Genomic DNA, 25,313 nt, shown 5'->3' on the forward strand with positions numbered 1-25,313 from the left:
TTCTTGTCTAGAATGGGTACAACCCCAAAAGGCTGGGAACCAGTGGTAACAAGATTTGGGTTCAGAGACAGCAGCACATCATGGCGTCTGTCTGTCTGCATGCTAACACATTCTTCTGAAACAGAAGATCATGAGAAGACAAAAACACCCAAAAAACACGCTCAAAAGAGTTTGGGGGTCTGACTGGGTTTTGGAGCATCTCATTAATTTGAATTTCCATATTAATGGCGACAGTGTTTTGGTTGTATATGTTCATTTTGACAGGATTTCTCAGCCACAGCTATCTTCCTCCAGTTATTCTTTGCCTGATAAAATCATATCCTCTTGCACCTTCCTTTACTCAGTGGTTTTTCAGACGACGAAACTGAAAAATTACTTCACAAATACCAAATAAAGCAATAGAAATCCCTACAACAGCAAATCAATAATGTATGAATAACAATCCCCCGCTGCTCTATACAAGTGTGGCTTCATTGCCAGATTCTGAAGGGACTCTAGCACTGCTAAGAGTTGCTTCAATGGATTTTTAATAATATATCTGGAGAATATAAGGACTGACGCCAAAGAAACGACCCAACACAGCTGTGCAGCGTTGGGCGACCTATCGTTTTATACCCAGAAGGATCCAATTATCAGCCAGCACTGGCTAAATATATTGCAACTGTATGTTGTTGTTTCTTTAGAAAACATCTTTAGATTTGTTTTGATTTCAGGAAATTATTGCTTTCTATCCAGGAGCTGCCTAAGCCGTTCAAAAGCTGTTCGTCCTGCCTGCATGTCATAGTGTCCTTGAGCAATACAGTGGAACACAAAGCTGTTCCCATTGAGCAGGACAATTCTTGTAAACCATTAGAAATAGATACTTTTTCACAAAGTGAGATCATCCAGCAAAAATTGTTCACTTTATTTTGTTTGGTATAAAATAAGAACATATGAATTCTTAATCAATTCCAAAACATGAAATCAAATATGTTTATCTTTAATTTAGTTTGTTTCACTTGGCTGAATCATCAGGCTAGTACTATGCAATGTCATCAACATATATTCCATCAATTTAACCTAACATAAGTAAAAGCCATTCTTACACCAAGTTGCAATCAGTGTAGCCTGCTCTACTAAAATTAGGTTCCAAAAAAAAATAAAAATCTTGCAATCACGTTCAAAGGAAATAAAATTTCTCAAGGGGTATGCTTGTTTTTGACATATCTTAAATACGTTTCTATGTAGTAGTTTGCGTATCGAGGAGGTCGGGGTGGGTGGATAGGTTGAACAACACATGACTTTAAGCCAATAGACCACTCTTAGTGGCCAATGTGAAACCAACTCAACATTGACTTAGTATGTTCATTTAAGTCTATCAGTTAAATGAAGGAACAAACAAACGTATTTCAAGCCAAACAATTATGATTTACTAAAGCCAACCAAGTTAGGTTATGTTCTTGCTTTGTTTTGATTCAGTTTAAAAGGTTTCAACTTTAACCACGTTTAATTCTGAGAAAATGTGTTTCCCTAGGTTGAAAAGGGAATTGAGGATGCAATTTGGTTGTTTAGTTGACATTAAATGTGACTGTATTGGTCAAAACTGCCTAAATCATGTATTTGTTCAACAAACTAGAGTGAATTTAAGACTATTTTGCATTAGAAAAACATTCAAAATAAATGGAAAACAGCAGACAGAGAAAACATTTGCTCTTCTGCCATGAGCAAATAAATGATATGATGAAATCACTCATCTCAAACATTGCAGTGTGGTAGGATATTTTTTGCAGAAAGCCATAAGAAAAGCCTCCCTTATGCGAAGTACAAACACAGTGACTGTGTTGATATAGCTAAAGTACAGTCAGTGTTCACACTTTTATTAACAAAACAATCCACATTTCACAATGCATGCACTCATTGGCTAATAGCAATATATTTTACCTGACTTGTGCTACAACACTATTGTACTTCAACAGATAACACGGCAGATGATAAGAGCATCCAAAATGTTGCCATTTTCCTGAGAAAAATAATTTATATGAAAAACAATGCTTGTAATTTCCAACAGTGTGTAGTCAAGGCGATTGTTTTCTCTGCAGCCAAAACAGGAACTGCCATGAGTAAAAGCAGCAAGACTTTTAATCATGTTCTGCCATATTTGGTAAAATGTTAAGAAATAGGCCCAAAGCACGGAGGTGTAGACACTAAGTTAAACACACAGACATTCAGCAAGGTTCGCCCTCAAATACTCGTTATTTCCACCAGATTAGTCATGCAGTACAGGATAAAGCTTGACTGTTATTTTTACCTCATGATCCGACATTGAAGCCTGGCCGTTGAAAACCTTGTGGAACTTGTCAGTTCATTGTCATTATTTGATTTATTTAGGTGCTGTACATGGTTGTGAATTAAAACTGTACGTTTGCAGTATGGTAGGAGGAGCAGTCGTGGCAGTAGAAAACAACAGGAAAATGAAGCAGTCTTGATGATTTCTGTGAAATCAAAAACAGGTATCAATTCTGCCTGTACCTAAAAATAGCAAAGCAGATGGAAGAAGGGCTGCGGATCTGCTGCAGCATCCTCTGGCAGATGGTATAGGACCTGAACATTCACATCTATTGATACAAAAAAATCATACATAATAAGTTATTGTTTTTTATATTTCGGTTATTTTCACATGTCAATGATATTTTGATTTCAAGTGAAATCAACGTAACGTAACAACTTAATGTAAACAAAAGTAAGTTTAAAAAGATCTTCAGTTTATTATTGAATAGCAGCATCTCTATTTCTCTCGCGCACACAGAAAAACATACTGAGTTGTGGATGACATTTACTTTTGACGTATCACAAATTAGTTTAAAATGAGTTTGTGGAAGTCTGAGTGGGGAGATGGTGGTGGTGTTGATGGGTCAAAATCATAGCGTGGTGTCCCGTTTGATCCAAGTAAGTTTTTTATGTTTATGTTTATTTTGTTGTATTTTATTGTTTCAAACCATGGTGTTTTGTAGAGTTTTTTTTTTTTACTTATTTTATTTCAAACGCTACATTTCAAAATGCATCTTTATTCTGGAAATTGTAGCAATTCCGCAATTGTAGTGAAGTTCAGTTGTATGGGAACCTAATTTGTAAGATACAGGGTTGCACACATACACATACAGACAATAGTGCATACTTAACATTTTAACAGTGGACTTAAACAAAATAGAACCCCTATATGTAGGTCTATTCAGTTTTTTTGCCTAGGGTTTGGCTGCACTGTGTAGAAAAGTCCACAGTTCCAGGATTTAATCTATTTCAACGAGCTTCAATCAGCAACCAGCTGAGGATAGAGAGTATAGGCTGTGTGAAACTAACCTGATCTAATGGCAAGGCGTATAAAAGTCATTCTACACCAAGTCGTTACCAAGAAAAGGCCACAGTTAGGTTTTTCCTAAGCAAAACGTAAACATTGTCAGATAACTACACGTCATATATGTCACTGATTTAACTTAAAAAAAACTCAACAACACCTTGGGACGTGAAAACTGGTCTCCTGCTTGAAAGTCTTGTTTTTGTTTCTCTTAAGTTATTCGTATAAGTATATTTCGAAGTGTTTTAACCTGCCCGTGTGAACCCTGAATATTTTCGAGTAAGCTTACCCGAGACCGCGCATCACTAATGTGTAGCCTTTATTTTCTGTATGTTTTCTTAGATGATTATAATTCCTTTGTTAGCCAAACATTTTATGTTCATCATGAAGTGTACAACTTATTCTTTAAAAGGGCCATAGTCAAAACATGCACAACCACTGTGCAGCATAGGCTGTATGCTAACGTTGGATCATGCCGTATTGCGTCATCTCCACAGCACCCCCTCAACATGACACATGTTTCTACTGCTGTATGAAATGGTACAAGATGTTCAGAATGGCAAAGGTTAGCTTGACAACTGCTTAGAGTCTCACACTTTCGGAAAACCTGCTTAATGTATCCCTAAAAAGAAAAAAGGTTTTCAGTTTTTCATTTAAATTGTACATTCTCAACATTGCTAATGGGTAGATGATTGCAGAACGCCTGGTATTTGTGAATTAGTGCATGGTTTTTCCGTGTGCTGTCGCTCTGCGTCTGTGTCTTGCTCTGACTCGTAGCTGGAGGCTGATTAATTATTCTCTGTGTGAAGGATGTTTTGGCCCAGAGTGACTGCTGCTCCTCTGTAGCACTCCTGTTCTCCAGATCACCTCAAGCCAAATGAGATGTGGTGGGGAGGAATAAGGGGTCAAAGCCCCACCGCCCCCCTACTGCTCCTCCCTTCATCCTTCCCAATCCCCAGCAGCCCAGACAATCCAGAGCTGGGCCTCAAGGTACAAAGTGTCCCCATGGACGGCTGCCATCGCCCGGTCTGACACGGGAATCCAGTCGATGTCAACGTGATTTGCTGAATATTACATTTTTCTATTTCATACGACTTCACTCTTCTCTTGTTTCTCACTTCTCCCTCCTCTCAAGCTTTTAAAATCCTTTCATTCTCTATTTCGGCTTCCTCTATTTCCCCATTTTTGGTCTACAGATATCCGCTGCATAGAATCCCTTAGTTGTCATCGGTTCACTTTGCTCTCATCAGTTCAGGTTCGATGTCCCCGAGACGCAGGCGGATCAAAGAGTAGGCTGAGGAGGCTGTGTTCTAGTTTGCAGTTGTTAGTCATGTCAGATGCTCAGTAAACAGTAAGAGCTGCCTGTAGTGGTGATAGCAGTTTGTCAGGGCCAAGGCAACAGCAGCTGCCCATGTAAATCCTTTTCATAATACTTCAAAGGCTGTTTACTTTGAAGGGGGGGTTACATTTCTTGTGAAGGTTGTGGCATTCATGTAAGAACATTAGGTTTAAGTCCTCTAACAAAAGCCCATTTTAGATTATGACTGATGTACCACGTTCTATCAATTACATTGAGTAGCTTTAGCATGACGTATGTGTTAGAGGAGATGACTCTGTATCTCAACGCCAAACATCTTCACACTGAGATTCAAGCTCTGCACAAATTTGTTAACAATAAGAAGTTAGTGTTGTGACAGTAGGAAACAATGTGTAATGTGAATGTGAAATGGTGTTATCATGTTTGCCGTTTTAAAAACAATTGGAAAGAATTTTGATGTATCTTGCTACGTCTGTGCACGAATCCATGCTCTGCAGCCAAGCAGCGCTCAAAGGCTTTACAGGTGACTGCAGCCTTATGGACCAAACTTAATGAAACCATATGGTGCAACATTTGGAACGCAGAAGAGGGTGAAACACAAACAGGCAACCACATGTTAGATAGCACAAAAAACAACAACAAAAAAAACATTTTGTACGACTGCATGAAATAATGTGCACTTGCAGCCTGGTCTCCTCAGAATATGGTCCCATACAACAAACTGGTATAGTCAATTATGTTTTTGACGTATCACATATGCATGGATGGCTGTTTAACAACTATCAGACCGCTGTTATGTCATGTGTGAAAACAAAGGAATTGTCCTTATTTGAACCCAAACCATGATCTATTACTCAGCCAATAGTTTTGTTGCCTAAACCTTAATATAATTGAGAAACACTATTACGTTGATATACACATATGAAGAAATCTTGATATTATATTAATTTTGGTTCAGAAACGTTCTACGTATCCTTGGTTTGCAGAAATGTGCAATGCCAACATTTTATTCTAGCGACTCGATTGTGTGGAAAATGGGTGTGAAGGTCAAGGGTCATATTTTTTGTACGTGATCTCTAGAAATACACATATTCGTTTCTTCTGATCTGATGCCCTATGAGCAGGACGGCATCATTTGTCTTCCAAAACTATTACAAACACATTTGGAGTTAGGTTTAAGCAGACCCCTGACTTGGTTGGACTCGAGAATAGATGGTGGTTTGACTTTAAATGTATACTTTGTTAAGGTTAGGGGACCTTTGTCCTCATGGTTCACACTGTTCCCATTCACTGTATACCTACAAATAGTAATGCAATATAATTCCTGTTTAACCCACATAAGCGGGAGCCAAGTTGTAGACGGGTCTATCAAACACAGGACTTTCACCAGGAGACCATTGTTCATGTCCCATGTGAAAACAAATCAACTTTGACTTATTTCACCTTATTTGTGTTATGTAACTTACGCACTTAACTAACACCACGTATGTAATGTATATAAAAAATCTACTTATAGCTTGTGCTGCTGGAATTTAGTAGGAGAACGAAAAATAACTTTAATCAAAACATATGAACAGCTCCTTCAGGATGCAATGCATAGTTACAGTAATTAACACTGGATTAAATTTAGAGAACAGTTATGGTCATGGTTAAAATAAAGGTAAAAGTTGAAAGTCTGATGATTTGCTGAAATAACTGATGCCCTCTTTTTTCTTGAGAGGACAGTCAGACAGTCAGTCAGTCCATCCAACAGTCAGTTGGATGGGCGTGCAGCATGTAAATGGGAAATGGACCATATTTATGTAGCACTTTTCTAGTTTTTTTTTTGTGATTCAAAGGGCTTTACATCACAGGCCAGCATTCACCCATTCATACATGGCAGAGGCTGCCACCTGCTCAGGACCGATAAACATTCCCACTCACACACTGCTCTACCTCCTGAGCCACAGACACCCGATGTGAAAGGTGAAGGGTCGCATCACAGACCAAAAAATAACATGCATACAAAACATATCCTATACATTTTTTATTTGCTGTAACCAGGATCTTTCTTCATTATAATACTTGTCACACACTGTGGCCTGGTATTCTCACTGGGCCGCCCGGTGCATCAACATATGACGCTCTAGTACGTTCGCTGTAAACGCGTGGTTAACCATGTCAATTCAAACAAAAACACTTAATTTCAAGAGAAGTATTGAGTTAAACTTACTACGTTTCTAAAATGAAAGTGAAACTCAATGTTTTGAACAAAAAGACAACAACATATGTTTTTTTTTCACATAGGACATGAACACTGGTCTCCTGGGTTATACTCTAGTGTTGGTTAATCCAACCTACTATACCGTTCTACCCCGAGTGGACTTCTTTGGTCTGCATTCCGTCACCTCACTCCTTAGAGCAGTTGCTCTGACAGTCAGTAATGTTGCTCCAGATGGGGTTTCCATTGAAGTTAGTTGAAAGCCTGGTGCATTCATACAGACACTATAAGGGGGCCTTGTGCGTCGGTATCAGACGCAGATGGGTGTGACTAAGCTTCCTTATTTGGGCGCGAGCTGGTATACTCTAGCTGCCATGCAATTGCTAGTTTTCTGGCTTTAATTTGTATGCATTGTTTCGTGCATGTCAGTAGGCACTACTCACCGACATTCTCATGTCTCGCTTGAAAAAAATGAATGGTTCGGCAAATCTCTAATGGTTGACAAATATGACGTCTCACTACAAAGACATAAAGCCCAACCCTTTTTATAATTTAATATTTTTGTCTTACAGAGATGCATTGGTCTATTCATCCATTTAACTAGAGAAATCTGTGCAATGGTTCTTTCATAAAATGCAGCTTCCTTTGGTTCTTCTCTTCTCAGGTACAAGAATATCATCCAACTGTGGTCTGGCTGTCCTCCTCCTGGCGTGTGGTTTGGTGAGGGATGCCTTGTTATAATTTGAAGAACTGACATGGTTTGCGCCCTGATCTCGCTCTCTCTGTCTGTTCGCTCTCAAAGTGAACAAGAAAATATCCCCCCTAGTCCCCCTAGTCCCCCCCCCCCCCCAACACACACAAACACACCATGCGGACAGCAAAGTTGGCCATCATTTCCCTGCCACTACTGCTCTTGCTCCCAGCACATTGCTATTAGCCACTGTAAACACCAGTCACCTTTAAGCCACTTGGATTACCTTTTGTACAGACGGCGTCTTAACACCATCCAGCGCTCCAGTATGAAAAACGGACTCTGTAGCTTGTTGGATAACTCTCATGGAAGAATGAATTTCCTTATGGTTTCCCTGTTCCAGTTCCATGTGTTTATTGCTCAAAAGTGAACAAGAAAAAAAAAAGGAGAATCTATATTTGTGTATTATATATGATTCTATATATATGTTTTCTTTAAAAAACCTAGAATTACTGTATGTGCTGTATGCATAGCTAAAACTCACCATATTGGCCATGGAACTCGTGAATAGGCCCCCTCACAGAAACAAAAGAAATTGAAGTATATGTCAATTTAGACTGTTAACATTAACCATGGGGTTAAAAAAGGGTTTAAATTCTCTCTTTTATTCAGCTGTACTGGTCATCGAAATGATCTAATGTGCATAATTTTACATCTTGTTAGTGATACGTATACAGGTGTGCATGCTTATTGACCTGACGGCGTAAAAGAGGGGAACATAAGTTATTTGGGCTACATAAGTCAACACTTGGGAGTTCAGTGTTACAGTTTGTTGAATTTAGCTTAATTTTAATGTGCTAGCTTTGGTGTGATGAATAAATTGTCCCCTGTCATCTTAATTTGTATCGCATCCTCAGTAGGAATAAAAAGGATGTCACAATTTATGCGTCATTGGAAAATCCTGATATGTGACCGTTGGATGATTAATTTTAATTGACCTGCACCATTTACAAACGGCATGCTTCAGTTGCTGTCCACCTCCCTGCTATGTCTCATCACTGCAGAGGACGAATGAGAGTTTACCCACTGTGGATCACGGGTATTGCTCGTCTGTATTAATTTTTGATGCCAGCCCACAAACACATTTTTACAGGTAAAAGTTTCAGTGGCTGGATGACATGAGATGCAGTGCAACACAGATAGTCAACTTGTTATCAACTGTATATGACCCTTGTTTGAAAGAAATTAGTTTGATTTGTTAATCTTCTCTCTTATATCTTACATTAATATATTTTTAGCTTTATTTTCCGATAATATTTCATAGATATTTTTATCCATACAGAGCATTTATAAGCAAACCGCTTTGACAATCTGACACAACTGGTTTCATAGTGCAACAACAGATACAGTATAACCTGAAATAAATAAATGGTATTCTTTTGTTGTTAACTTTTGAGCCGAAAAGAAAAATTTTCATCAGAGGCGCACATGCTCCAATTCAAACTGAAATATTTATGAATAATAGAGTAGTTGATTTATGTCTAAATAATCATACTGTAAGTGAATGTTATCCACCGTGAGCGTCATGCAGCAGTTTCCCTGCAATAAGATCAATATTTTATTATGGCAGATGTTGACGCCTAAGCACACACTACGTTTCTGCTCAGTTTCTGCCCAAAATTTAAGCCGATTTAAAGTAACATGAAGCATGATTATGTAGTTTCTCATGTGGTGTATGGTATAATCTAACATTCATACATAACATACAGATGTAATTGCCAGTTTTTACTGTGCTGTGTGTTCTCAAAGAGCAACATACTCACCTCCCCTCAAGCTTTTATCACGCTTTGCAGACAAAGCATAACCCCCCCCCGTATAGTTGCACTGTATTCCCAAAGAACTGCGGAGGGAAACTTGTTGATTCAGCAGATTCATACAAAGGCAGGCAGTGCTTTGTCATGCTTTGGGATAACATCCAAGACATCTAGTGACCAGCAGCTTCCAGCCCGGGTACAAGATGTGAGGGCGATAGAGGACCGCCCGTCCAATCCCTCAAGTTCCAAATAGCTTCAGGGTGAATTTTGACAGTTAATCTAGCAGCACTGTCACATAGTATATTCCATTCTGCTATGACTGGAAATTGTTTGCTGTGTTTTGAAATGACATGTTATGTACAATGATTCAGAATGTTTAGTTTTCAGAAATATACAATCCACTTTATTTTAAGGTAAAATGGGATTTGGATGTAGATTCCATTGGAAACGTGCCAGAGCACTTTGGAGAGTGGGCATTGTTTGAGTGGACAGTTTGTCCAACCCTCATGTAAAAAGTTACAGATCTGTACAACTTGTAAATGAAATAATTAGCATGTTAACATTTTCTTTTTTTTTTTTTTTTAAAAAGGCAGAGGCCAGTGATGTTCTGTACTTGTAACAATGGTGTCATGTACTCATATTCAAGTGTTAACAAGTCCAAAGTGGGTTTTCATCTCTTCAAAATGGGTAAAATATAAAAAATATATGACGTAAAAGAAAACCTCAATATATAGCTATGAATATTAGAAACATCTCCTTATAAGGCTTTCATCCTGATCTAGGGGACTCTCTTGACTGTGGGTCCTTGCAACATATTGAATAACAAGAAGGAGAGATTGGAGTGATGATTGATTGATTTGATATTGTGATGGGAAATAAATGAAGAGTTGTTCTGATACCATTTCTCCTTCCTGATACCGATTCCAATTCATGAACATTGCACACGATAACAGTGTTTTAAAAACAAAACTACAAAGTATTTTTATTATTAAATTAACAGCTGTTTACTACTAACCCTGTATGGATGTGATATGATTGCTATCTTTGTTGTATGGTCTTGCTCAGGTTAAACCCTTTGTCAAATATGAACAAATACATACAGAGAATGAATGCCATAGAACTTTCTTTTATAAACTAGTCTGACAGATTTACCAATGTAAATATTACCAAACTGCTGACATTTAGCCAGCTGGGATGAAGATGCACCCTAACCAGCCTGATTGGTAGCCATCAGATGTGCATCTGTCAAGAGAGATGAGAAAGAAGCGAGATGTCTTACTTGTTGGCTACTAGGCAGCAGTGTTATTCAACGTATCCTCATACATCGTTTTACGATATCCATTTTTTATGCGTTTTCCTACGAAAGCCAGCAACACTTCACAATTTCCGCTCATTAAATGCTCTTTTCAAAATAAACTTTTGTCATCACAGGAAACTTCATTAGGTTTAGGCACAAAACCACTTAGTCAGGGTAAGGAAAAGATCGTTTGGTTTAAAATAAGAAGTGCCATTACTAAAGTACGCAAGTTACTTGACAAAAACCTCAACGTTGACTTGTTTCACATGGGGAACAAACTTGATTTCCTGGCTGAAACATGATGATGGTGAGCCTTTTCTCTTCTTCCTGATCTCTGTTGAATCAGGCAGAGTTTACAGATCAAGTAGCGAGTGACACATGTTATTGTTGATCCTGTGTAGCCTAAATGAGCTGAAAAATGACATGATAATGTGATATCAGATCGGTGCATTGACTAATGCAAAAACCCATCCCAGCATTTTAGGCTGTATCACTTCTGGTACTGGTATCGGAACAACTCTTGCTTAGGAATCAAATGATGCTTAGTGATGAACTGAGTCATGAGTTTTGGTTGCGATGGAGGCTGAATGGCTTTCAAGCTTCAAGCTCTGTTACTGAAGAGGAGAACAGTTCACAATGACTGCTAGAGCAGCAGTTCCTTCATCCAGAATGCTATTTCAGAAACACAGCCATTCTTCTGTTCTGTTTTATATGCCACTCTACTCATCCACTCTAAATGTATTTGTTTCTTCTAATGTATTTCATTTCAATGCGGTCCTGTCTGTTTGTTGAGCTGTCAAAAAAATTCTGATGAATTCTGGTTCTCTTTTCTTTGGTATTGTGTGAGGCTTCTGTACTGGAACATTGCAACAGTTTGTATTATAATGATGATATCAGAATAATATTTAAATAAACCATTTTCACAGATGAAATTCAAACACTGAGGGATTCCATCTGTTTGGTTGGTAACATGCTGAGCTTTAATGTGAGTGAATCGGAGAGAATGCTGACTACGGCAAAAACTGTCCCGATCTCTTTTGTTTGAGCGTGAATACCTTTTCACTTGATAGTACTGCTAAATGTTACTGTAATCAGCCCATCCTTCATTCATGCAATTACCCTGAGGTAGAGAAATGGGAAATGGGATGACAGCAATAATAAAATAGAAAATCATTTGCTGACTGGCAGGATTTTACATGACTTTATAATCATGTGAAAAGTTTTGCATTGGCTGATGTAAATATAGATAATTTGTAAATGAATAGAAGTTTTGCAACACTTTAGGGTTATGCCATGATGCATTACAGTAAATTACTTTGTTAAATACTTAAAGTGGCCCTATTATGCTTTTCCACTTCTTCCCTCTTCTTTAGTGTGTTATATATATTGTTTTACATGGAAAAGGTCTGTAAAGTGAAAAACCTGAAGTCTAGAAGGAGTTACCCTCCCCCTCAGAATCACTGCTCTGGAGCTGCCTGAAACGGCTCGATTGAATTATCTCCTTCACTTCTGTAACTTTATGAGGTCATAATGTTACGGACATCATTTGCATAAACCTCCGTCTAGTTTGGCCTGCCCTCAAAAAACAAAAGAGAGGGACGGAGCCGAAGCTCTGGAGGAATAGTTTTTTGAAATGTGAAACGTTGACCAATCGCAACAGAGTGGGCTAGCTGACCAATCAGAGCAGACTTTGCTTTCTGGAGGGAGGAGCAAGCTCTACAACGGAGCGTTTCACAGAGAGGGTGAGATGAGGGTGAGGTGCTGCAGGACAGCCAGGATGAGTAAACATGTTGTAACTGTAACTTGAGATAAAAATATGCACCCGGAAAATAGCATTAGGGCCTGTTTAAGAGTTTTTAGTGCTAATACAACGGGACTGAATAGCTCCATAGATTTCCATGACGTATAATTTACAATGACTCAGGTTCAGGTAATAGTTATGACATTCTGTACACCTGATCACTCTGCAGCACAACAGAGCTCGTAGTACACAGGTGCAGAGTAATGAATACAATTGGATGGAATGGGGATAAATAGACATTACTACATTACGCAACTCATCATAACTCATAATCAAGATGAGAGTTGATGGAATTTGTAACAGTGTACAAGTTGCCTACTCAAAATAAGAATGCATTCTGTGGATGTTGAGTTATAAAATAGCGGGCCTCAATAGCCTTTTGCAGACGATATTAGAAATTGGTCTTTCTGCAGGTTGCTTGGTTTTGGAAGTCAGCCTTCATCAGTGAAAACCTTAGGAACAGGAAACTACCTCTCTGTTGGTAAAAATGGGCCTGTCAAATCTCATCACCCATTCATCTGTTTGAAAGACAAGATAGAGGAATGGAAAATGAAGGAGTCAAAAAAAAAGATCCTCTTTGAAATTATGGAGTGAATTTGGCAGAGCTAATCAGGTTTACTTATCAGTGAATTCAGAATGCAAAGCAGGCAAAGTAGCAAGAGAGGGAGCGGAGGCAAGAGAGATAGACGAGGAACAATGCAAAATTAAACCTCTGCCTGTGTTTGTAAATTCAGCAAGCAGCGACACAATTATCCATGTGGAGGCAAAGAGAGGGCAAACCACCAGGCTGTCGCTGGCTCTCTGATCAGGACACTAGTCCTGATGCAGCACAAAAAAAAGGTGGAGATTACTGAATGACTTAGTGTGTAAATTTTGCATATTCAAATGTATTGTGGCAATTTTGAAGGATCACAGGTGGGGAAGATTGTCTTTCGTCTTTCCATACGCTTCCATCGCAGATTAGAATACCATAGTGCAATAAGTGAAGTTTACATTTTCAGAGGAAATGAAATATCATGAAATATACATGCATACATTACAGAAACGGAATCCATGCTGAGCAAGAGACATGCTGTGATTCCAGCCTAATGCAAAGCACCCCACTGGTAGCTCTGCATGGTGAAGGCAATGTGTTCTCAGCTGCTTCCACACACCTCGAGGATGACATTGTACATCAGATAAATAAAAGGGAAGATCTCACCATAACAACTCAGTGGGGATATCGACGTAGCGGCCTAAAGGTTAGAGAAGTGGATTTGACTTAAAGTATCTTTGCAAGAAAAATAGGAAATCTGCCTGGAAGTCTGAAGCCTCACAAGTAGCCCCAATAGGGGTTTATTGTGCCTGTAGGAATCGCATTTAATTTTATTTTCTTATGAATGTGATTTACTAATTTTCTTCTATATTTGTGTTTGAAAAGCAAAGAGTGCCCCGCCCACAGGTGAGGAGGGCACAAATTGGTGGAATGGCGCATCGTGGAGGAGAGAAAGCGGGTGACAGCAGATATCGTTTTTGACCTCAGCCTGTGAGAGCGTTTGCTGGTGAACAGTGAAATATTAAGGACACTAAAGACAACTGCATCTTATTTTCCCATTATGTTTATTTTGCAATAAATCACAATCAACTGTGAACACTGAACGCCCTTTGGACTTCTTTTTTGAAACAAGGCTGCAAGTCTAACAAATTGCACCCGAACTCTCTCTGTGGTAAACCAATAGGATAGTGGAACAAGAGTTAAAGAAAAACCCAGTTATCAAGGTTTTGCCACTACAGTGCCCTTTGGACCTACTAACACGAACGCTCAAGTTTGTTTCAATGCACATTTAAGTTTTAAAAGGCACTTTATAACAGATAATGGAATTCCTAAATTCATACGGTTTCCTTTATCAATTGTATTAGACTGACTGCCTTGGCATTTGGTGATCACAATTATAATGTGTTCATTGCATGTATTTGGTCCAAGGACTATTGGATACTAAAATCCACCAACAAGTCTTCAACCCTCAAGGACAAACATTTCCTTCCAAACGAGACAAACAAGGCATTAAACCAAAAACAAGAAGAAATCGAAAAAATGTGTCGTTTCCAAAGCTTTCTAGCAAACTGTGTGTCCTTCCTCAGAAGATGGTTTTGCTCAGTTGATATGGAGATGGTTGTTATCAGAACAAAACTTTCAGCTCAGCCATTCAAACATTTTCTGTTAAAATGCATTTTCAGTGCCCTCCAAAAGTATTACAAACATTATTAATATTTTTCAAAATTAAGAACATAGCCAAGGTTTTCCTTAGTGAATGATCATGGCCATGGGTCAGTGTTGGTTGAATTGATCTTTTCTACAGAAACAAACACAAACACAATACTGAGCTCCCTAGCTGACTAGAAAACAGGAGAAAACCGAAATGACAACATAACTGGCAGAGAATCCCTACTCAGCTTCCCCCAAATTATCCAGACCGGTTAATAACAAACCTACCCACCAACTAACCAGCCCAAAACAGAGGGTAACAGTATAAACACAGGTTCCACAGTATGAATGCATGAATGCTTGAAGGCTCACAGCAGTGGCAAACAACCAGCTCACAGGCCAAAAGCAAAAGAGAGGGCAGAAGCACTGGATCCGGAGGTTGATAAGCAGCTCCACTGACGGCCTGATGACACTCATCTGTGGGTGCTTCAGACACTGAATGGGGGGCGGGGCAGACCTGAAACACGGACAGACAGCTCTCTTCCTAAAAGAGGCCAGAGTAGAGTCAGTGGGCGTAACAGGCCTCTTGTGTCAAATCATACACTTTGTTCGCCGACCCATCTACCCAGGGTTTTGTGGTATAACAGCATCACACTACCTGTACATCTACTTCTGAGTGACATCAGTCACCATATATTTGGCCACAGAAAGTCCTTATTGGGTAAGTAAAACACAGGACTTTTTTAATATTTGCTGTCATTTTTTGTGTTGAGGACAGGTCTAAAATCAATAAAGTCCTCCTCTGGCTACAGTACAGCACTGTTATCTATGACTAATGTTCAATTAAACTTTTAAGACAATTTTTATACAGAAAAAAATGAAAGGAAACACTCTTATGTCTGAGGTAACTGTCAAAGAATCAGAGCAGCAAGGGTGATTGCTTGGAGTTCTAATCCCCAGTGAACTCACACAGGACCACATCTTCATAAAGGAACAACATCAAAGCTTAGGGTGACAGAAAGAGTTGTGGGAGCAAATGTTCTCTGCATGGAGGTATCAGCAAAGTATTGTGTCATGTTCAAACAGTCACATTGTACACCTACATGAACATTAGTCAATAGTCAGCTGGTGGCCAAACAGGTGATGGATGAGCCAGCCATTGTGAAGCATGAATGAACAACTAATGGCAGCATGACTTCAGTGCTCTTCCTAAACTATTGGTAATTCATGGATAATCATCTCTTAACTTTTGTATAGATACTGATTGTGACACTGAATGAAAGGTCATGGCATTAACATCGTCTGGGTACCATGAATATCTACACCAATAGAAATGTCACCAGTTATTGTTGAGTTAACTTGCTCTGGTCCTAAAGGTGGTACAGATGTAAGGACTTTGTAGGGCCCTTTTAGGTATCAGGTGTGACAGTCAGGTCTCATTCCCTGGGTGTCAAGTACCAATGTTTTGTTTTGGCCTTTGGCATCTGATACTGACACACCAGGCATCTTTTGGCATCTGTATGAGATGCAGCATGCTTTCAAGTAAGCCCAAGTCCCATGTTAACCCATCTGCGGCACTATTAGAGGCTCAGAGCTACTGCTTTGGAAGTCAAGTGATGCAGTGTAAAGAGCAAGAAAGCCCATGCAGGGAGTAGGATTTAAAGGACAAATGGGTCAAACACACCCAGGACTTTCCCACAGGAGACCACTGTTAGTGTCCCGTGGGAAACCAAAAGTCAATGATTACTGATTTGAATTCACGTAAAATACTTAACTTATTAACTTAAATTATGTAACAAACGTACTTATTTAAACCAAGACCAGGAGCTTTTAATAAAACCTAACCACGTAGTTTTTTTGTCAAAACCTAAGTGACAACAAGGAGTAGCCTGTGCGTTAAAAACTGACACCAAAGGGTCCTGACCAAGCGTTCGTGTCCCAAGTTGGGAATGAGAACAGGTTGGGTGTCAGTGAGTCTTTCTTTATGATTATGTAACACTATTCCTGAATAGACAAGATAAGGAACAAACCTATTCTACTAACGTTACCCAGAACTAATGGGTTAAACAATATCTATAATCTTCCCTTAGCATTGCCTTAAAAAATTACTCCGGCTAGTTTGGATTTCCCAGAAATGAATACAAATCTCCCACATGCTTTCCCAAATGCTGACCGGTGCCTCTGACTTTACAAGATGAAGGGTCCTCTGACACCGTCTTATTAGTGCGATTGGGATCTGGTGGCTGGCAAAGTGCTAACAAGCAATTCTGCTCAAAGACATTTTAACAAAGGCAAAGCAATTGAAGGGCATTCAACTTACTTAAGTTTCTGTTGCTTGTCAGTCTGTGTGTGTGTGTGTGTGTGTGTGTGTGTGTGTGTGTGTGTGTGTGTGTGTGTGTGTGTGTGTGTGTGTGTGTGTGTGTGTGTGTGTGTGTGTGTGTGTGTGTGACAGAGAGAGAGAACGGTCCTGCATTATTTATTTGAACTCATTAAAAGTAATCAATTGAAACTGGCATTGATGTAAGGGTCTTTATTGGGCTTTCAGGAATCCGTCACTGTAATGTACCGTGTGACTTTCTAACCCTGCTTGATTGTTTTGTTCCACAAAACCCCCAGAGGAATGGAAATGTGTTTGTGTGGAGCCATCAATGCTAAGCATCTCTCACTGCTGTAGGATTTACGAACCCGAAAGGCTTTGGGCGGAAATCATATTGGCATGTGAGCCAAAAGAATAGGATGTCTGTCAACGACTTAATACGACAAAAAACAGCCATGTCACCTTAAAGTGTGCGAAAACAAAGCTCCGAGTTTAACCTCACATCAGAGACGGATGAAGCAGTATGAAGGCAGTTATGGAAATGTGCTGCAATGCTTTAAGTGAGTGGGCGCGTTGATTAAAAAAGATCCCAGGAGAATTGAGCGTTGAATGTGTGTTGACAGAATGCAAAGTCTGCCTCATTACACTATAGAACCGGGGACAGACATGTACTGTTCTCCTGAGCACTTTCCTTACATGTAAACAAACAAATTAGTTCCCATCACTATTAATCATAGATGTTGAAAGATGTGTGTATGTGTGTGTGCTTGTGTGTTGGGGCCACAGTACATTGTTGTGTCCTTGTATGCAGCATGCAAAAGCGATGCCATGCTGCAGTTTCAAATCAAAGTGCCATCCAATATGGAAGACCCCTCAAGCACAATCCTCCTTTCTCCTTCACAACATTACAGGTTGCCACAGGGGGCATGTGAGAAGGAAGTGAACTGGTACACAGGAGGGCGAGAGAGACACCCTACTGTCAAATCAATTCAAGGTTGTTTGGGGGCATCTCAGGTACTGAAAACAAATCAGTGACAGACACGTCCCTTAGCTTTGCTCTGTCTCTACCTAATAAGCCCTAATACATTTTTAAGTTATACTAAAATGATTGCAATGACTTTGAGATTTTATAATACATGCTAACAATCATCTTTGTCGCACGAGATCCCAATTAAAGGTGTACTTCAAAACCTCGGAAAATAAATGATTTGCTGGGTGCTTTATCAGGACCTGAAAATAAGTTAACAAATAGATCAATGTCATCTGCATGCAGCAGAGACAATAATCCTTTGTTAAGCCTAGCTTAGATGAGGGGAAGATGGGGGAAACTATAGCCTCCTACAAGAAAATGATATAAAAACAAACATTTCGGCTGACAACCCTTTTGAAGATGTACTATAAGTGAGATATGTTTAATTTTAAATCCAAGATTATAATACATACGGTGTCTGGTTCAGGCTTTTAGACCAGAACTAATCATGTTTAACCTCCCGGTCTGAAAAGTGAAGTTAAAGTGAGGCCAATGTGGAAGCCTTAAACTCAGCGGATGAATCCTGTTTCACAAGAGATCCCACAACCAGATCAAAACATTTAACATTAACATGAGCACTACTTGTGTCCATTTGTCAGCCAGTAACCCCCTTCTATTGGTACTTTAATCCCACTCAAGGGTCATCTGAAGAAACTTCACACAACTTCACAGCTGGATCAGAATGTGAAATATTTTCCATATATATATATATTCCAATTGTTCCTGACTAAAAACGTACTCTGTTTGTAAGTGTAGTTCACATGTTCACATTAAAGATGATATATTCCAAAGTCAGAGCATCTCCAACATGGTCGTACCAGTGCCAGTGCAAACATTACAAAAACACCAGGTGGGAGACAACCAACAGCGCAGTGCAGAGCGGTTGCAATTAGCTAGCCGATGGTGCAGGCTTGCATGCACTAACATGCACTAACATGCACTTACATGCACTATCATGCAGAGAATGCAGGGAAGCTCGGCTTGCAATACACACGGTTGTAGATTAATATTGAAGACATCCAAACTATGAAGGAACACATATGGAATTATGTGGTAGACAAACAAATGCTCAACAAACCAGAATATGTTTTATATTTTAGATTCTTCAAAGTAGTTGAATGAGAAGGTGTGTCCAAACTGATGAATTATTTTACATCGGACTATAAAAGTGACAGAGAAATCAAATGTGTTTATTGCTAAATTGCCAGACATGACTGGGAAAGGAGAAAAGATAATATTCTAAATATAGTCTGCAGGCTAATTAGTTTTTTATACAGGTGAGCTTCTATTAAGATAAACACTCAAAACAAAAATAGCCTAAAATAAAAATTAAACTTCAGCCTCAGGCTCAAAGTAATTCATCACAGATTCTCCTTCTGCACCTGACTTCTAGCCAAGACACAGGATGAAGGGGGAATAGGAGATAAAGGAATGAAAATAAGCCTTTTATTGAAGAAACATACATAAAAGAGTGTGAAAGGTTTTATGGTTCCAAAACTGCATTTAGTACGGATCCAATCATTTTAATTAGCTGAAGAAGACATATGAAAACTGGAATGATTATACCTGAGTTAGTGCTGTGTGTGTCTGTCCAGGATGGTAGCTTGACTTTGTTTAACAAATCTAATTTGTTACTTATTTTATTGCAGTGTAAATAAAGTCTGCATCTTAGGCCAAAGCTTACTAATGGTTGACCCAAATATACATCATATTTTTAAGATCTTCCGCACTTTGTTATGATGTATTGGCACAACAAATTACACGTCTTTAACAAGACAGTTTAAAAAGGAAATACAGGCGCAGTGGAATGTGGTAAATGCAGTTTGCACTGCAAGGAGGCAGAGGAACCAGATTAAATCTGGTAAGGATTTAGTTACCGTTTGAAAAAATATGACAAAAAGTTATTTTTATTAAAGACTAACTGTTTTAAGTGCGGCCAGTCAGTACAGGTAGAAATACTTTTAAGCCTTAAGAGATGGTTTAGACAAAGAAACACTGTATAAACTGCTTCATTTAATGCATACTGAGGACTAACAAAAAATCCCCAAATACAATGCTGCCCTTTTTAAGCATTTATGAGATGATTCCGCTGTGGAAAGAGTGGATAAGATAAGACAAAGAAGTGGAAGAGTATCAAGCTGTGTCATTTTATAAAGTAATCACAGATGTGAAGCAGCCTTTGCAGATGCATATAGTAATGCATGTGAGAGATATTCAAGATGTCTTACTCTGTTTGTAATTCTTAATCTGCAACAGTGTGAGTAGGGTTCATTTTTCTCAGCTGCCTCTGCACACACGCTGCAATGAAACAATCTGGGCCGTCATTTTTGTGGCCACGCAGCAAATGGCTACTTGAAGGACCCGTTCTTACTGTCTGTCACTTGGAATACGGTCTATTGCTCCCCGTCTTTACCTCTTTTTAATCACTGACTTAATTTCAAAGATAGGACAGCTGACATTGGGAGAACCTTCCATCGCCATTCTGTGAATCTCATTGACTGGTATTGTAATAGATGTCATATGGCAGGATGGAGAGCAGGCTGAATGGCTCTGGCTGAAAAGGATAGTAATATATTTCTGTCCCTGTGCAAAGGCTGAGCTGTAGTGTGCATTATGAAGCCATTTAGACTGACGCCTGTAACAGTTAACTCTTTGAAATACTGCACATGACATCATCAGCGACTACAGGGCTGGGTATTGGTACAGGTATCGACCGAAATAACCAAGTATTTAACCGCTACAGTTAAACGATACACAAAAATCAACTATTTTTGTGCCTGGATCTAGAAAATAAATTGTTTCAAAAAAATGTTTTATTGAAAACATTTGTGCAAAAGTCTTAGCATTTGTACAAAAAATGGGACTGCTTCTTTTTTTACAAAGTGAAATAGAAAGGACAAAGAGAGAGAAGAAAAAGAAAAAAGAAAACGGGATATAAACGCGTCGCAGCACCCATCCACCGGCCTGCCCAGGAATAATTGTGATTCCACTTCTCTGTTCATGTTGTGTGTTGTTCAATAAAATAAATAAATGGTGACTGCATTTTAAAAAATGGTTTCAGTTCATCATTCAAGATAAATCTAATTCCCTCTAGGTGTAATGTGTTAGATCTGTTATCCACAGCTTCATTGAAGGGACTTTCCAGAACTTATCCTGCTACTATTAGCCAAGAGTTGTTGAGAAGCAGTCAAGCAGGTATTAATAATTATAATAATTCTTTGGTTTATGGTATCACTTTAAGGATACTGGTAATGGCATTTTAATGATACACCTCCTATTTGCAACACATATAATCATCCTGCACATGACTGCAACGGAATGATTTCAATAATAAAAGTAACTGTTACATCAAACCAAGTAAATTAAGGAATGAGTAAGTGTGAGTGAGTGGGTGTGTGTCTAACTTTAACTGACTGTGTTGATAAAGCATGTTGATATTGCCAGGGATATGAGCTGAAACAGAAGGTTGATACCATGGGAACATAATTGAGGATAATTCCAGTGTGATTTAAGTTGTTGCTGGATTCTGCCCACCACTATGGGCAAACCTAAACATGGAGTTGAACGCAGATTTTTTCTTTTGCCATTTATTGGCATTTATATACTTAGCTGATACATCCTTAGAGTGCAGGCTGACTCAAGGGGTTGACATATTTTAAATAGATATATTTATTTTGAAAGAACAAAATTAATGATAAATCCAGGGGCTGGTTTTCAGTGAAAAATTTACTGGTAACCTTCATTAAGAAGATGACAGTCAACTGATGAACATACCGCAAACCCATAGTTCATATGATGACGGATGAGTAAGTGGTCAATTATAAATAAATATCTCTACCACATAGACCATTTATGTTTGTGTTGACTTCAATAGTCATATTGCAGATTTAAGAGATTATATTTCTGATGACATAGATAATATTTCTCCTGAAACTAAATTAGATACAGGTGTTTATAAACTGTGAGACCATTATTAATTTCTTAAAAGACTTTAAATGCTGTGTGCTTGACAGGAGGTTAAAACCAGAAAATGATAATTTTGCATCTCTTTCTTTAGGGTGTAATGCTGTTTGGGAGTAGATTTTGACATCACATGTTTATCTAAACATGTCTCTTGAATGAATTTAACGTGCATACAACCTCAGGTCCTGTTGACAGAGTTGGATATGATTGTATTCATTTGATTGATGATCATCGTAGACTTTCTGACCACCTAATGCTGTTCACGATTTAAAACAGGAAACGTCTTTCATAACCAAAACAGTGCAGGTTTGGGGTTTCTCCACAGATGTTTCAACAGAGGACAAACACTCTAGTTTTTGACAATAAACAATTACAAAACAGTAATCCACAGCACTTTTGGCATGAAAAACAGAGATTGGGTCCACGAAAGAGCAAGCTGATTCCAGCGCAGATTCTAATGGAAAATAGTGAATCTTCATTTAATCTGGACCAGATACTGAAGAAAAGCATTATTTGTATGCATGCGATAGGCCTACTGTATTTAATGCTGTTTTTTTTTATGAAATCTGTTCATTTAAATGGGAATCTTGAAAATGGAATGAGTAATATATTGTATTTATCAAAACATATGTTAAATAGCAAGATCACACTGGAATAGTTGCACAGGTAGATAAAAGTTCAACAATTTTTGTTTATCTAGGTTTTGTCTTTAATGAAAATATGTGGTTTTCCTGCTGACAACCTGTCCCTTTAGGTTAAAGCAACTTGTCCAAAATGATCATTATGGCCGTAAACAATCAACACAGCTATTTTTAGTACTAGCTGTTAAGCTGTTTGGGCTGAATGTAATGATTGGACAGGCTTATTAGGGTCCTGCCACAGCTACAGATACCAGATTTTCTCCAGATTTATGTCAGAGCAATTGATTGATTGATAGCAGTTATGAGATTTTCGACAAAAATATCCAACATGTTTTCGAAAAATATCACCAAACCTAACTTTAAAACAATGTCTTTATAACAACACATACTGGGCAAGAACTTGAAGACTGTAGCACCTAAACTTAACACTGGGTGAAAGATATTGCTTCAAATGAAATACAAGTCCATTACAATATTATTTTTAAATCTAAGAAACATATGCAACTATTGTGCTTCAGGTAATCCTGATTTTTCAAGAAAATGTGCACAGATAACATTTTTACTATGATAATAAAACATGTAAAAGCATTCAGCATGTTTGACATTTGTTTTACCAGCAATATCTTCATGTTGCAACTTATGATTATGGTATTAAGTTAACTCAAAGCACTTAATCAAGTTTACACAGCCTGGCGTGTCCCTGTGCTATGAATATCACTTTACTTCCTGCAAAGACGTGTTTAGTCCTTTTCGTTGCATATGAACACAATACTACTCTCTTCATTTATAAATCTCACTTATATTGAAGACCCTCTTCTGGTGCAACCATGACCTGCTACAGGCTGTTAGCCAAAGCTGTGTGTGCAGCAGTTTTACAATGTAATGGACAAAAAGTACGTTTCTTTCCATGAAAACACAGCCCCACCCTTTCCACAAATGATATGGCGCGTTGGTACATTTCCTGTTTCTGTTACTCTGCTGCAACTTCAAACCTACTATCCTGCTGTTTCCTGACATTTGAAGTGTCCAAGGGAGGTTAGACGGAGTGACCTGAAGAAAAAGAACACTTCGACTCTGGGTCTAGCTACAGGGATAGTCTAATTAACATTTTAATTAACACCAAATATTGTTAACTGGAGGCCATCCTCAGAGCCATGTCTGGGACAGACTCATTACATTTGGTGTTACCCTCTCTACTGCTCCCCTCCGACGTGCCACCTGCGAAAATGTCATCCTCCAGAAGAATGAACAGATTGTGATGGATTTAATTCTTTGTGTGCATTGCTGCCTCCAACTGAAATATGTTGGGTGGTTACAGTCTAGAGCAGTTTGAAGCATTAACATAGTCATAGAGGTTTGATTTTAATACAAAGAGAAGAACATGTTTATTCAAGTCACATACAGTAAACATGCTACATGAGAATGTCGAGAGCAGTCATCTGGAATATGAGCATTCATATAAAGAGATGTTTAACAGTCTCACATATAGATTGACGTTAGATGACAGCTGGCCAGTAGAGTGACTGATTCCACATACGACAAACATATTTTTGTCTACAGAAAGGAAATAAAAATCTGCATTCTGTAACTGAAGCAATGTGATTACATTATTTGCTTTAAGATCGCATGACAGAAAAATGCACTGAAGAAATGCAGCGTGTAGCAGAGAGTTTGTACAGGGTGTTCTGCTTTTGTATCACTGTTTTAATAAAGTGCTTAATCCTTCAATCCTTAGCATGTGCTGTAATCATCAGTATAGGCACAGTGCACCATAAACACAATAAAAGTGTAGATTACAAAGGCTTTGAGATATTAGCTCAGTCTGATACAGTGAAATCAGTACATGAACATTTGGTCTAAAAATCACACAAAAAGTCACCAATGACTTTCATTAATAGTTTATGAATCACTGATTGCAGGGTTACAGATAGATGACCCATCCACCTACACCTCCTTATCTTGTGGCTGACCGTGGACAGGTCACATGTCTGTCAGTGGGCTAACACCTTGAGACAGACAACCATCCACGCTCACATTTACGCCTATGGCAGTTTCCTAAACAGCAGCAACAAAATCAATAGTCTGGGCAGATAATATGTCCCACATCTTCACATTAAAAATTCAACATGAGGAAAAACATTGTCCATCAATTTGACTGTTTGAGAACCAAGCATCATGGTTTAAACACAGAGTCCATCTATATATCTTTTGTCAAGATAACGTGTCAGCTCATATATGTGTGACTAGTGGTAAGTTAGCTAGTTAGTAACAGATCGATTTCACTCAGCTGCCGCTAGCCGTCCCTGCATGGCTGCAGCGTGCGCCGGTCAGCAGCTCTTTTTTCTCCCGGCCTGACAGCTTTCTCTCCTGGTTTCACACGACAAATGCTGGTGTTTTTTTTCTGGAAATTCACTGGAAATTATGAGCAGCTACCCACCAACATATCTGAAACTGCTTAATCCGCAGACAAATATCTAAATTGTATATCAGTGAAACATACGAAACATCAAGAAACAAAAGGCCCTATAATCAAACACTCCAAGCCTCAGACAGAACGCCAAACAAGTCATCGATGCAGTGACATTTCATTAAAAGCTTAGCAACTTAGAGTGTCAATAATATTTCAAACAACATGTAAAAAAATGCAAATGAACACATAAAGCGTAATTTCATTATATGTTATGGACACATTTAAGGCTTAGTGAAAAGTGTATGTCAAATATTT

At 38.6% G+C, this 25,313-nt stretch overlaps 1 protein-coding gene across 1 annotated transcript in view; it reads left to right on the plus strand.

Annotated features, from left to right (window-relative positions):
• Nucleotides 1–25,313, plus strand: part of vstm2a (V-set and transmembrane domain containing 2A) — a 112,034-nt gene that overhangs the window by 66,327 nt on the left and 20,394 nt on the right. Inside the window, exon 5 of the mRNA XM_054623401.1 lies at nucleotides 4,194–4,321. Coding sequence (XP_054479376.1) covers nucleotides 4,194–4,321 — 128 coding nt within the window. The remainder of the gene's footprint in view (nucleotides 1–4,193; nucleotides 4,322–25,313) is intronic.

This window comes from Anoplopoma fimbria, chromosome 21 (genome assembly GCF_027596085.1).
Source record: "Anoplopoma fimbria isolate UVic2021 breed Golden Eagle Sablefish chromosome 21, Afim_UVic_2022, whole genome shotgun sequence".
Taxonomy (NCBI): domain Eukaryota; kingdom Metazoa; phylum Chordata; class Actinopteri; order Perciformes; family Anoplopomatidae; genus Anoplopoma; species Anoplopoma fimbria.